The following is a 14,344-nucleotide window of genomic DNA, read 5'->3' as shown; positions in this document are numbered from 1 at the left end:
AAAAACCTGACGTATATGTAACTGTGTAATTATAAATTATATTGTATGTATATGTATAATTTAAATGTATAAAATATGTATAATTTAAATGTATAAAAGATGGATGAGCTATTAAAATATAATATTGAGCAAAAAACTGTATGCAGAAAGATTCATACAGTACGATACCATCCTGTGCATTAAAGACTCAAAAACCATTCTATAATGTCATGATGTATATTTATGTATGTGTGTATTCACACATACACATACACCAATGTGTGCATATACATGTGTGTATCATCTACATATCAAGAAACTTGAATAACTGTATTAAAATATCATTATTTCTGACTATGGTTTTCAAATGTGCCTTAATTTAAGGTCAGTGTTCCTAAATAGAAAAGACCAAGCTGTTAAACAATTTCAAATGCTACAGGCAGTACCATGGACAGTACCACGGACAGTACCAGAGGCAGCACCATGGTCAGCAACACTGTCAGCCCCAAAAGGACAGGTGCCCTGAAAGTTTCATCCAGGAGCAAAGAAGGGCTATAAGGTTGAGAATGTTTTCTTATTTTATGATTAATAGAAATTTAATGCCAAAGACTAATAAAAATTATTTTTATAAGCAAAGAATGTTATAGGCAGTGCTTTGAATAAACAGACATTACAATGAAAGGCATATACTATAATGGTCAAAAACGTGTTAACTGGACATTAGTTTGTAATACTTAAATATGCAAATGATTCTTCTAGAAGATTCCTTCACACTAAAATCACTGACTTGACTAAAAAAAATTCTCACCTTACAGACAAATCTCCTGTTTCAGAATCTTTGAATTAGCACTCCCCTTCATACCACACGTTCTTGCCTACCTGTGCCCACATTGCTACTTACCCTGAACCAGCTGTATTCCTTTACGGCCACATCACTCACATCACTCAGGCCTCCAAACTCTTCCTTGCCTCAAGCTAACTCCACCTTAGTCCCACCTAATCACTTAGTTTTATAATTTTGCTCATTAAGTCTGTTTGATTCACTTTTTTAAAAAATACTTTATTTTTTTAAAGTAATTTCTACACCCAACATGGGGCTCAAACCCACAACCCCAAGATCAAGAGTCACATGCTCTACTAACTGAGCCAACAGGTGCCCCTGTTTGACTTGCCTTTTAAAGAACTAAATTTACAATCAAGACAACAATTTCTCGTAGCAGAAGAATGCTTTAAATATAATTTAAGTCACAAAACACATTTCTCAAGTCATCAAGATTTATAATCTTGAATTTTCATACCTTTCCACACAGAATTTATCTACATTAAAGGCTAAATTTAGGCACTCTCTTAACTATATTTAGAAAGATAAGTTTGAAGAAGTAAGAAACCTACGTTACATACACACCTATTTTCTCACTAGATTTAATAAGCATATATGTCTGTAAATAAGGAACCCTGGTTTCATGCACTGACCTACTTCACTCTGGTGCTGAACTCTTTCACTGTCTCAGCTTCTCACCAGGCTTCAGGTGAGGGGGTTAGAGTTAAGGGAATCACTTATGTCAGTGTTTCCCAAAATGTGGCTGAGTAATTACTTAACAGTGTTAAAAACACAGATTCATGAATCAGACTTCTCAAGGAAAGGGCCTGGAAATCGTTTTTTTTTTTTTTTTTTTTTTTTTTTTTTTTTTTAACAAACTCTCCAGGTGTTTCTCCCAGGCAAGTGTGGAAAGCACTAATTATGTAACTCTCTCCACCAGCTACCCATAACTAAAGTAATTTCCTTTATTTTCACACCCAATCAAAAAAAATTAGCCCTCATCCTATTTCCACAAAGGAAAAAAAAAAAAAAGATAACCTAAATATTTAACCTAAAAGATAACCCCAATATTTAAGTTCCCTCTAAAAAAAAACCCACAAAAATTGAAAAAAACTCCACAAATTTACTACAAAAAGAAAACATAACATATAACTAAATAGTGCAGCATTTCAGCTGATAAAGTGTCTTCTCTCCCAAAAAATCAACCATGAACTAGAAAATATATATATAACACTTTAAAATGAATTAAATATCCTCAAAAGAGTACATAGAGATATAACAAAACATCTACAATTGGAAGATTAAAATGTAAGACACAAATAGACACAAGAAATGCAATTGGAGTTTATGAAACTCAGGAAGGAAACTGAAGAAAAAGATAAAATTATTTCAGAGTGAATAATAAATTACAAAGTGCCCACTGGAGAGTAGATTCAAACTGAAATTTAGTAAGAGGCAGTGAAAGAAAAGGAAAACAACCAGATAACAAAAATAAGATTAAAAAAATTTTTTTTAAAGAACAAAGGGCCCCTGGGTGGCTCAGTTGGCTAAGCATCTGAGTCTTGACTTCGGCTTAAGTCCTGATCTCAGGGTCGTGAGGCTGAATCCGGGTGGGGCTCCACGCTCAGTGTGGAGTCTGCTTGAGAGTCTCTCTCTCCCTCTGCCCCTCCCCTGGCTCATGCTCTCTATCTCTGTATAATGAATAAAATCTTCTTTTTTCAAATCTTTAAAAAAATAAATAAATAAAATAAAAAATCTTTAAAAAAAAAGAACAAAGAAAAAAGTGGTTGAAATGGAAGGCAGGCACACAAGGACTAATATATATATAATTAGAGCCCCTAGGAAGAAAATCAAAACAATTGGACCAGAACTAATTTCCAAAACCATAATCTAAGAAAAATTTTGGAAATAAGAGAAAACTTAAATCTGCATATTGAAATGACCTGCTATATCCCTTGGCCATTGACCCAGAGTGACCAATTCCAAAAAATATCCTAGTAAGGATATTAGACTTGAAATAGAGAAAAATCCACAGGGTTCCCAGGCAGGAAAATTGAATTACTTAAAAGGTAAGAAAATCAGACTGGCATCAGACCTCTCAAGAGCATCAAGGCAATTGCATGCAGCATTTTCAAGAAATTCAAGAAAAGAAAACAAGCCAAGAAATTTATATCCAGCCAAGCTGCACTTGAAATAGCAAAGATAAAGAAAAACAGTTTGGATATGCAAGAACTTAAGGAACACTATACACATATATACTTCCTGGAGGAATCTCCTAGAGCATAGGTTTTTATCCAACCAAGTAGAAATAGGCAAAAGGACCGATCATAATCATTTAAGAGACTTAATTGCAGAGTTAAGACTAAAACAAGTATGGGGTCACGTGTGGAAGAACAGCATTTAAATATCATGCTTTGAAAAAGTAGAAAGAAAGTAACTACTATGTACAACTTGGTGACTACAGTTAATAATACTAAATCGCATATTTGAAAGTTGCTAAGAGGAGATCTTAGAAGTTCCCATCACAAGAAAAAAACTACTTTTGTAACTATAGAAGGTGACGGGTATTAACTAGACTTGTGGAGGTCACTAGCAACATATACAGACACTGAATCGCTGCGTTATATACCTGAGACAAATATAATGTTATACGTCAGTTATACCTCAATTTTTAAAAATTTGCTTCTCCCACTCAAAAAAAGATTTTTAAATTTGAAAAAAAAAAAAGAAAAGCAAGCAACAAAATGGGAAGAGAAAGGGGGAGGTAGAAAATGATCATGAACTGTTGTATAGGCAACAGATGAGAGTCAAAAGGTATCACTTATAACTGACAGAACAGTTTTTGAAAAGGTCAAGTAAGAAAAAATAAAATAAAAATTAAAAAAGGAGGGGACCAAGGGGCTATGAGAGGTACAAATGCAAAAGTAATCACTAAAACACACACACAAAAAACACTCCTAAATACCAAAATAAAAATTTTAAAATAGCAAAGACAACATAACAAATAGAGAAACACAACTAAAATGTAAAATAACAGAACTGAGATCATTTATCAGTCATATCAATAACTGTGAATGGGCTTAATAAGCCTATTAGAAGATTTCAAATTAACTCATAAAGCAAACCCCAACTCTACACTGTATACCACAGACACACCTAAAACACAGAGATTAAGAAAGGCTAAAAGTAGGGCGGAGGAGTAGGAGACTCCGTTTTCAGCCAGTCCTCCGAGTCGAGCTGGATAGGTACCAGACCAGCCTAAACAACCACGGAACCAGCCTGAGACACAGGAAGACGCATCTGGATCTCTACAAATGAACATCTCCAGCGCTGAGTATTGAGGTACGAAGCGGGGAGCCATGAAACTGTGCACAGATATCGGAAGATAAACGGAAGGGGGAGGGAGCCGCCGCGTTCGGGCGCCGGGAAGCGGCAGCCACTTGCACGGGAGAGCGGGCGGGGCTCGCAGACGGCACCCGCGAAACAGCAGACTGAGACCGTGAGCCGGGTGCGCGCCACCAGGCATCTCGCGGAACTCCGGAATCCCGGTGCGCTCACTGGATCCAGACTGAGACCGGGAGATCCGGGAGCGTGCGCTGGGCGGCTGGCGGCATTAGAAACACAAAGGACAGAGACGCGCCGGCCCTGGAAGTGAGGGCTGGGACGCCGGGTGTGGGGCGCACATCCCGGGACGCTGCAGGGTTGAGCAGCACCACAGGAACAGAGTTAAAGTGGCCAGAACATTAGTAGAGAACGGGCCGCAATCCTTCTGTTCCGTGACAGAGGCTGAAATTTGGCCGCTGCTGCTCTGACTCTCAGAAGAGGCACAGCAAACCGCCAGGGAAAGCCGCCAGAGAACAAAAGCCTGGAAATACCGGCTCAGGGAGTGCCCATCCCCATCCCCCCTCGCAGGGGACACGGAGACTCTACCCAAACAGGGCTGCCTGAGTATCGGCGCGGCAGGCCCCTCCCCCAGAACACAGAAGGCAGGCTGAAAAATCAAGAAGCCCACAACCCGGGCGCCTGGGTGGCGCAGTCATTGAGCGCCTGCCTTCGGCTTAGGGCGTGATCCCGGCGTTCCGGAAAGGAGTCCCTCATCGGGCTCCTCCGCTGGGAGCCTGCTTCTTCCTCTCCCACTCCCCTGCTTCTGTTCCCTCTCTCGCTGGTTGGCTGCCACATAAATAAATAAATAAAATCTTTAAAGAAGAAGCCCACATCCCTAAGATCCCTATAAAACAAGGGGCACGGCCTGGGACCCAGTCAATAATTTGGGCTCTGGAAACCCCGCAACCTCTCTTCATCAGAATGACAAGAAGGAGAAGCCCCCCCCAGCAAAGAAAAGACAGTGATTCTGTGGCCTCTGCCACAGAAATAATGGATATGGATGTAACCAAATTATCAGAAATGGAATTCAGAGTAACGATGGTCAAAATGATGAGTAGAATTGAAAAAACTATTAACGAAAAGGTTACTGAGAATATAGAATCCCTAAGGACAGAAATGAGAGCGAATCTGACAGAAATTAAAAATTCTATGAGCCAAATGCAGGCAAAACTAGAGGCTCTGACGGCCAGGGTCGCAGAAGCAGAGGAACGGGTTAGTGAATTGGAGGATGGGTTAATAGAGGAAAAAATGAAAATAGAAGATGGTCTTAAAAAAATCCACGCCCACGAATGTAGGTTACGGGAGATTACTGACTCAATGAAACGATCCAATGTTAGAATCATCGGCATCCCCGAGGGGGTGGAGAAAAACAGAGGTCTAGAAGAGATATTTGAACAAATTGTAGCTGAAAACTTCCCTAATCTAGCAAGGGAAACAAACATTCGTGTCCAAGAGGCAGAGAGGACCCCTCCCAAGCTCAACCACGACAAACCTACGCCACGTCACGTCATAGTGCAATTCGCAAATATTAGATGCAAGGATACAGTATTGAAAGCGGCCAGGGCAAAGAAATTTCTCACGTACCAAGGCAAAAGCATCAGAATTACGTCAGACCTGTCTACACAGACCTGGAATGAGAGAAAGGGTTGGGGGAGCATATTTAAAGCTCTTTCAGAGAAAAACATGCAGCCAAGGATCCTTTATCCAGCAAGGCTGTCATTCAGAATTGATGGAGAAATAAAGACATTTCAGAATCGCCAGTCACTAACCAATTTTGTAACCACGAAACCAGCCCTACAGGAGATATTACGGGGGGTTCTATAAAAGTAAAAAGGCCCCAAGAGTGATACAGAACAGAAAGTCACAGCCAATACAAACAAAGACTTTACTGGCAACATGGCAACATTAAAATCATATCTCTCAGTAATCAGTCTTAATGTAAATGGTTTGAACCATCCCATAAAACGCCACAGGGTTGCAGATTGGATAAAAAGAAATGACCCATCCATTTGCTGTCTACAAGAGACTCATTTCGAACCCAAAGATGCATTCAGACTGAGAGTAAGGGGATGGAGTACCATCTTTCACGCAAATGGACCTCAAAAGAAAGCTGGGGTAGCAATTCTCATATCAGATAAATTGGATTTTAAACTACAGACTATAGTTAGAGATGCAGAAGGGCACTATATTATTCTTAAGGGAAGTATTCAACAAGTGGATATGACAATTATAAATATATATGCCCCCAACAGGGGAGCAGCAAGATACACAAGCCAACTCTTAACCAGAATAAAGAGACATATAAATAAAAATACATTAATAGTAGGGGACCTCAACACTCCACTCTCAGAAATAGACAGAACACCCTGGCAAAAACTAAGCAAAGAATCAAAGGCTTTGAATGCCATACTCGACGAGTTGGACCTCATAGATATATATAGAACACTACACCCCAGAACCAAAGAATACTCATTCTATTCTAATGCCCATGGAACATTCTCAAGAATAGACCATGTTCTGGGACACAAAACAGGTCTCAACCGATACCAAAAGATTGAAATTATCCCCTGCATATTCTCAGACCACAACGCTCTGAAATTGGAACTCAACCACAAGGAAAAATTTGGAAGAAACTCAAACACTTGGAGACTAAGAACCATCCTGCTCAGGAATGACTCGATAAACCAGGAAATCAAAAATCAAATTAAACAATTTATGGAGACCAATGAGAATGAAAATACAACAGTCCAAAACCTATGGGATACTGCAAAGGCAGTCCTAAGGGGGAAATACATAGCCATCCAAGCCTCACTCAAAAGAATAGAAAAATCTAAAATGCAGTTTTTATATTCTCACCTCAAGAAGCTGGAACAGCAACAGAGGGACAGGCCTAATCCACGCACGAGGAAGCAGTTGACCAAAATTAGAGCTGAAATCAATCAAGCAGAAACCAGAAGTACAGTAGAGCAGATCAACAGGACTAGAAGCTGGTTCTTTGAGAGAATCAATAAAATTGACAGACCACTGGCAAGACTTATCCAAAAGAAAAGAGAAAGGACCCAGATTATTAAAATTATGAATGAAAAAGGAGAGGTCACGACGAACACCATTGAAATTGGAAGGATTATTAGAAATTTTTATCAACAGCTATATGCCAATAAACTAAGCAATCTGGAAGAGATGGAATCCTTCCTGGAAACCTATAAACTACCAAGATTGAAACCGGAAGAAATTGATTCCTTAAACAGGCCAATTAATTATGAAGAAATTGAGTCAGTGATAAACAACCTTCCAAATAACAAAACTCCAGGCCCGGACGGTTTTCCTGGGGAATTCTACCAAACATTCAAAGAAGAAATAATACCTATTCTCCTAAAGCTATTTCAAAAAATAGAAACAGAAGGAAAGCTACCAAACTCATTCTATGAGGCCAATATTACCTTGATCCCCAAACCAGGCAAAGACCCCCTCAAAAAGGAGAATTACAGACCGATTTCCCTAATGAATATGGACGCCAAAATCCTCAACAAGATACTTGCTAATAGAATCCAACAGTACATTAAAAGGATTATCCATCACGATCAAGTGGGATTCATACCTGGGATGCAAGCGTGGTTCAATATTCGCAAATCAATCAGCGTGATACATCATATCAACAAGAAAAGACTCAGGAACCATATGATCCTCTCAATCGATGCCGAAAAAGCATTTGACAAAATACAGCATCCTTTCCTGATTAAAACCCTTCAGAGTGTAGGAATAGAAGGTACATTTCTCAATCTCATAAAAGCCATCTATGAAAAGCCTACTGCAAATATTATTCTCAATGGGGAAAAGCTGGAAGCCTTTCCCTTAAGATCAGGAACTCGACAAGGATGCCCACTCTCGCCACTATTATTCAACATAGTACTAGAAGTCCTTGCAACAGCAATCAGACGACAAAAAGGGATCAAAGGTATTCAAATTGGCAAAGAAGAAGTCAAAATGTCTCTCTTTGCAGATGACATGATACTCTATATGGAAAACCCAAAAGAAGCCACTCCCAAACTATTAGAAGTTATAGAGCAATTCAGTAACGTGGCGGGATACAAAATCAATGCTCAGAAATCAGTTGCATTTCTATACACGAATAACGAGACCGAAGAAAGAGAAATTAGGGAATCCATCCCATTTACAATAGCACCAAAAACCATACGTTACCTTGGAATTAACTTAACCAGAGACGTAAAGGACCTATATTCTAGAAACTATAAATCACTCTTGAAAGACATTGAGGAAGACATAAAAAGATGGAAAGATATTCCATGCTCATGGATTGGAAGAATTAACATAGTTAAAATGTCCATGCTACCCAGAGCAATCTACACTTTCAATGCTATCCCGATCAAAATACCGAGGACATTTTTCAAAGAACTGGAACAAATAGTCCTTAAATTTGTATGGAAACAGAAAAGGCCCCGAATCTCCAAGGAACTGTTGAAAAGGAAAAACAAAGCTGGGGGCATCACAATGCCGGATTTCGAGCTGTACTACAAAGCTGTGATCACAAAGACAGCATGGTACTGGCACAAAAACAGACACATAGACCAATGGAACAGAATAGAGAGCCCAGAAATGGACCCTCGGCTCTTTGGGCAACTAATATTTGATAAAGCAGGAAAAAACATCCGGTGGGAAAAAGACAGTCTCTTCAATAAATGGTGCTGGGAAAATTGGACAGCTACATGCAAAAGAATGAAACTTGACCACTCTCTCACACCATACACAAAAATAAACTCCAAATGGATGAAAGACCTCGATGTGAGACAGGAATCCATCAAAATTCTAGAGGAGAACATAGGCAGCAACCTCTACGACATCGGCCAAAGCAACCTTTTTCATGACACATCCCCAAAGGCAAGAGAAACAAAAGATAAAATGAATTTATGGGACTTCATCAAGATTAAAAGTTTCTGCACAGCCAAGGAAACAGTCAGAAAAACTAAGAGGCAGCCCACGGAATGGGAGAATATATTTGCAAATGACACTACAGATAAAGGACTGGTATCCAAGATCTACAAAGAACTTCTCAAACTCAATACACGAGAAACAAATAAACAAATCAAAAAATGGGCAGAAGATATGAACAGACACTTTTCCAATGAAGACATACAAATGGCTAACAGACACATGAAAAAATGTTCAAAATCATTAGCCATCAAGGAAATTCAAATCAAAACCACACTGAGATACCACCTTACGCCAGTTAGAATGGCAAAAATAGACAAGGCAAGAAACAACAATTGTTGGAGAGGATGTGGAGAAAGGGGATCCCTCCTACATTGTTGGTGGGAATGCAAATTGGTACAGCCACTCTGGAAAACAGTGTGGAGGTCCCTTAAAAAGTTAAAAATTGAGCTATCCTATGATCCAGCCATTGCACTACTGGGTGTTTACCCCAAAGATACAGACGTAGTGAAGAAAAGGACCCCAAAGATACAGACGTAGTGAAGAGAAGGGCCATATGCACCCCAATGTTCATAGCAGCAATGTCCACAATAGCTAAATCGTGGAAGGAGCCGAGATGCCCTGCAACAGATGACTGGATTAAGAAGTTGTGGTCCATATATACAATGGAATATTACTCAGCAATCAGAAAGAATGAGTTCTCAACATTTGCTACAACATGGACAGCACTGGAGGAGATAATGCTAAGTGAAATAAGTCAAGCAGAGAAAGACAACTATCATATGATTTCTCTCATCTATGGAACATAAGAACTAGGATGATCGGTAGGGGAAGAAAGGGATAAAGAAAGGGGGGGTAATCAGAAGGGGGAATGAAACATGAGAGACTATGGACTATGAGAAACAAACTGAGGGCTACAGAGGGGAGGGGGGTGGGGGAATGGGATAGACCGGTGATGGGTAGTAAGGAGGGCACGTATTGCATGGTGCACTGGGTGTTATACACAACTAATGAATCATTGAGCCTTACCTCGGAAACCGGGGATGTACTGTATGGTGACTAACATAATATAATAAAAAATCATTAAAAAAAAAAAAAAAAGGCTAAAAGTAAAGAGATGGGCAAAGATACAGTGAGCAAATTAAAAACAATAAGAAAGCAAGGTTTTGATCCTGACAGCGAAGTATAATTTACAGCACATTAAATTAGATAAAGGAGGACACTTTATGATGCTAGTAGCCACAATTCACATTAAAAAGATAACAGTTATGAATATCTACATACCAAATAACACAGAAACTACTATGTAAAATAGAAACTACAGGAGATGCAAGGAAAAATAGAAAAACACTAAGATTTTAACACACCACTCTCTCAGTGCAAGACAGGGTAAGTAACCACCAATAAGTAAGAATATAGAAGATCCAAACGGCATAATCAGTAAAGCAGAGCTTCCGTATATGTAACAAACACTACACCCTGACAACAGAGAATATACCTCCTTCTCAGTGCACATTCTTTCTGTGTGTGTGTGTGTGTGTGTGTGTGTGTGCACGTGTGAGATGAAAATGTTTGAGATCTACCCTCTTCTCAAAGTTTAGGTATACAATGCAGTATTGTTAACAATAGTCACACCACGCTGTATGTTTGCTCTCCAGAACTTATTCATCTTACATAACTGAAACTTTGTACCCTTTGACCAAACAACTACCCCATTTTACGTTTTCTTCAAAAATATCACCATCATCAAAGGAAAACAAAAAAGCTGAAGATTAGAGAAATGGCAGCTAAGTACAAATACACGGTCCTGAACTGGATCCTACACTGAAGGGGGAAAAGGCTGTAAAGGAAATAACTGGACAATTATCAAAACTGAATTATGGACTACAGATTAAAGTTTCAATGTTTAATTATATTAATGTTTCATTTCCTGAATTCAATTACTGTAAGAGTGCATCTTTGTTCTCAGGAATTACACACTAAAGTATCAGATGTAGAGAGGAATGCTTTCTGCAACTTAATATCAAATGGTTCAGGAAAAAAAAGCGTGTATGCAGGCATGTGTGTAGAGAGAAAAAGAATGAATTTTAAAAATATGATAATTGGTAAATCTGGGTAAAAGTAGTATATAGCGATTCTATTATTTTTGCAAACTTTTCATAAATATGAAATTTTTAGGTTTTAAAAGCAAGCAGAAAGGGGCGCCTGGGTGGCTCTGTCAGTTGAGCGTCTGACTCTTGATTTCAGCTCGGGTCATGATCTCAGGGTCATGGCACTGAGCCCGGGTTGGGCTCCAAGCTCACAGGGGAGTCTGCTTGAAGATTCTCTCCCTCTGCCTCTCCCCCAACTCATGCACACATACTCTCTCTCAAATAAATAAATAAATCTTTAAAACATTTTTTAAAAAGAAAAGCAAGCAGAAAAAAAGCTGACTTAATTATACTTGCTTCTTTCCTTCTCCTGCCATACCCATGAAGTTGACATGAAACTATCTGACAAGAAGATTCATACCCCATTTTCTCAATTTGCCACAGTGCCTAAGAGATAATGCCAATTTTTGCTTATTAGCTCATTAGTTTATAATCCACATGTAGCTTAGTCCTTTTTTCCTCCTGAAGTCATAAATTGCTTTCTACTCCCTTCCCCAATGAACTACGATGACTTGATACATACTTCATTAAAAAAAAACTACACCATTTGGTTAGCCTGGTGGCTCAGTTGGTTAAGCATTGGACACTTGGTTTTGCCTCAGGTCATGATCTCAGAGTCATGAGATCGAGCCCCATATCAGGCTCCCCACTCAGTGGGGAGTCTTCTTGAGGATTTTCTCTCTCCCTCTCCTTCTGCCGTTCCCCTGCTTACATGCATTCACATGCTTTCTCTCTAAAATAAACAAATAAATCTTTAAAATAAAAATTGTTAAAAGTATACCATTTGCTTAAATACTGCCATCCTTTCCTTAACTTAAATCTGATTTATCTTTCCAAACAAACACAGAAGAAAACATAACTCAGTATACAATAAAATGGAATCACCAACTAATACCAATTATCTTCTTCAACATAGCTTAAACTTTCAAGATTTATTTATTTGAGGGGCACCTGGGTGGCTCAGTCGGTTAGGCGTCTGCCTTCAGCTCGGGTTGTATTCCCAGGGTCCTGGGATTGAGCCCCTCATTGGCTCCCTGCTCGGCGGGGAGCCCGCTTCTCCCTCTCCCTCTGTCTCTCCTGGCTTATGCACTCGCTCTTTCTCTCTCTCTGTCTCTCAAATGAATAAATAAAGTCTTTAAAATATATTTATTTGAGAGAGAGAGAGGGAGCGCCCAAGTGGGAGGGGCAAAGGGAGAGAGAATCTCAAGCAAACTCCAAGCTGAGAGCAGAACCCAAGGTGCGGCTCAATCTCATGACCCAGAGATCACGACCGGAGCCAAAACCGAGTCGGATGCTTAACCAACTGTGCCACCACCAAGGCGCCCTCAACATACCTCAGACTGTAAAAAAAAAATTATCATAGCCATAATTTCAGAAAGTCCTATTCAACTTAATTCTAGGCAAGTCAAACTATCTCCAAGCTATTTTCCTTGACTCCTGAATTCTCCCCTTTCCTCACTATCCTCCACCCTGACATCAGAATCTTTTTTAAAGTTAGGATTTTGACGGGCTCATTCAGAAATCCTCAGGAGTTCTCAACTGCGTTTGAATAAAATCCAAAATTTCCAGTATGTACTTTTAGGCCCTCCGCTAACTGCATACTCTCATCACTTAATAGAACTCGTTCAGGCAAATCCTTTCAATCAGGCAAACATACTTCCTGAGCACTGCCTACGATTTGCTTGCTCCCATATGAATGCCTTTTATTGATACTATTGACTCATCTTAAGAGCCTTCCTTCCTTATCTCTACTATGTAATGCTTTCCCCCTACTTCATAATCATGCTCAAAACTCCAGTGCCTAAAAAGATTTCTCTGGCTGATTTTCCAGTCTCCAATCAACTCATCCACTCCTGTTCTATCTTAGCACTTTCACACAGAGCTCCCAATGGTAATATTTGTGCACTTATTTACCCTGTACACATTCTGTGAGCCACGAATAAGTGGATATTCTTTCCCCCATTAGACTGCAATTTTCAGGCAGAGTAGTAAGTCAAGCGGTAAGTTCCATAACTACTTACTTTTCCATTATCATATATTTAACCAGTAACATAAACAGGATCAATGTTTAATGGCCTGACAACCACTAATAGAAAATTTTACAGATACCCACAACCACGAGAAAAATCATAAAGAAAATCTATATCAGGTAGCTAAAAAATACACCTACCTTCTATTTCCTGCCCAATAGAAAGTCCGGCCCATTTTCGCTGTAAAATAAAAGAAAAAAATTAGACACTTAAAACCAAATCAATCAAAATTAGAAAAATGAGGTAAAAAGGAGTATCTATGAATTTCAGTACACATTCAAAGATCAAAACGTGGTTTAGTGTTGTGTGTTGAACTATGATCCACAAAAAGACATGTTGAAGTCTTAGCCCCTGGCATATGGGAATACAACCATATCTGGAAATACGGTCTTTGCATATGCAATCAAGGTAAGATGAGGTCATTATCAAATTAGGGTAGGCGTAAGCCAATATGACCCGGTGTTCTTATAAGAAGAGATAGGGGCGCCTGGGTGGCTCAGATGGTTGAGCGTCTGCCTTCGGCTCAGGTCATGGCCCCAGGGTTCTGGGATGAAGCCCCGTGTCAGGATTTCTGCTCAGTGGGGAGCCTGCTGCTTCTCCCTCTCCTTCTGCTGTTCCCCCTGCTTGTGCTCTCTCGCTCTATCAAATAAATAAATAAAATCTTAAAAAAAGAAAAAAAGAGAGAGAGAGAGAGAGAGAGAAAAGATAGACACATGGGGAGAAAGTCATGTGATGATGCTGGCAGAGACTGAAGTGACACATCTACCAGTCAAGGAACATCAAGCGTTGTTGGCAACACCAGAAGCTAAGCATGGAACAGATTTTTCTCTAAGGCCTTCAGACAGAGCATGGCTCTGCTGACACCTTGATTTCAGACTTCTAGACTCCCAAACTGCAAGAGAATAAATTTAAGCCACCCACTCTGTGGTACTTTGTTACAGGAGCCCTAGGAAACATATTTATATGCTATAGTTCATATCTGACCATCTATCTGAAATATACAAAGCTTGCCCTTGGGGGCGCCTGGGTGGCAC

General features: G+C 39.6%; 1 protein-coding gene across 2 annotated transcripts in view; it reads right to left on the bottom strand.

Annotated features, from left to right (window-relative positions):
• Positions 1-14,344, bottom strand: part of NSF (N-ethylmaleimide sensitive factor, vesicle fusing ATPase) — a 147,310-nt gene that overhangs the window by 104,112 nt on the left and 28,854 nt on the right. For both annotated transcript variants that reach the window (XM_040640450.1, XM_040640451.1), the window contains exon 4: positions 13,451-13,490. In XM_040640450.1, coding sequence (XP_040496384.1) covers positions 13,451-13,490 — 40 coding nt within the window. The remainder of the gene's footprint in view (positions 1-13,450; positions 13,491-14,344) is intronic.

The sequence above is a fragment of the Ursus maritimus genome, unplaced genomic scaffold (assembly GCF_017311325.1).
Source record: "Ursus maritimus isolate PB19 unplaced genomic scaffold, ASM1731132v1 scaffold_24, whole genome shotgun sequence".
Taxonomy (NCBI): domain Eukaryota; kingdom Metazoa; phylum Chordata; class Mammalia; order Carnivora; family Ursidae; genus Ursus; species Ursus maritimus.
The sequence above is the reverse complement of the archived record's forward strand: the minus strand, read 5'-3'. Positions and strand labels throughout refer to the sequence as shown.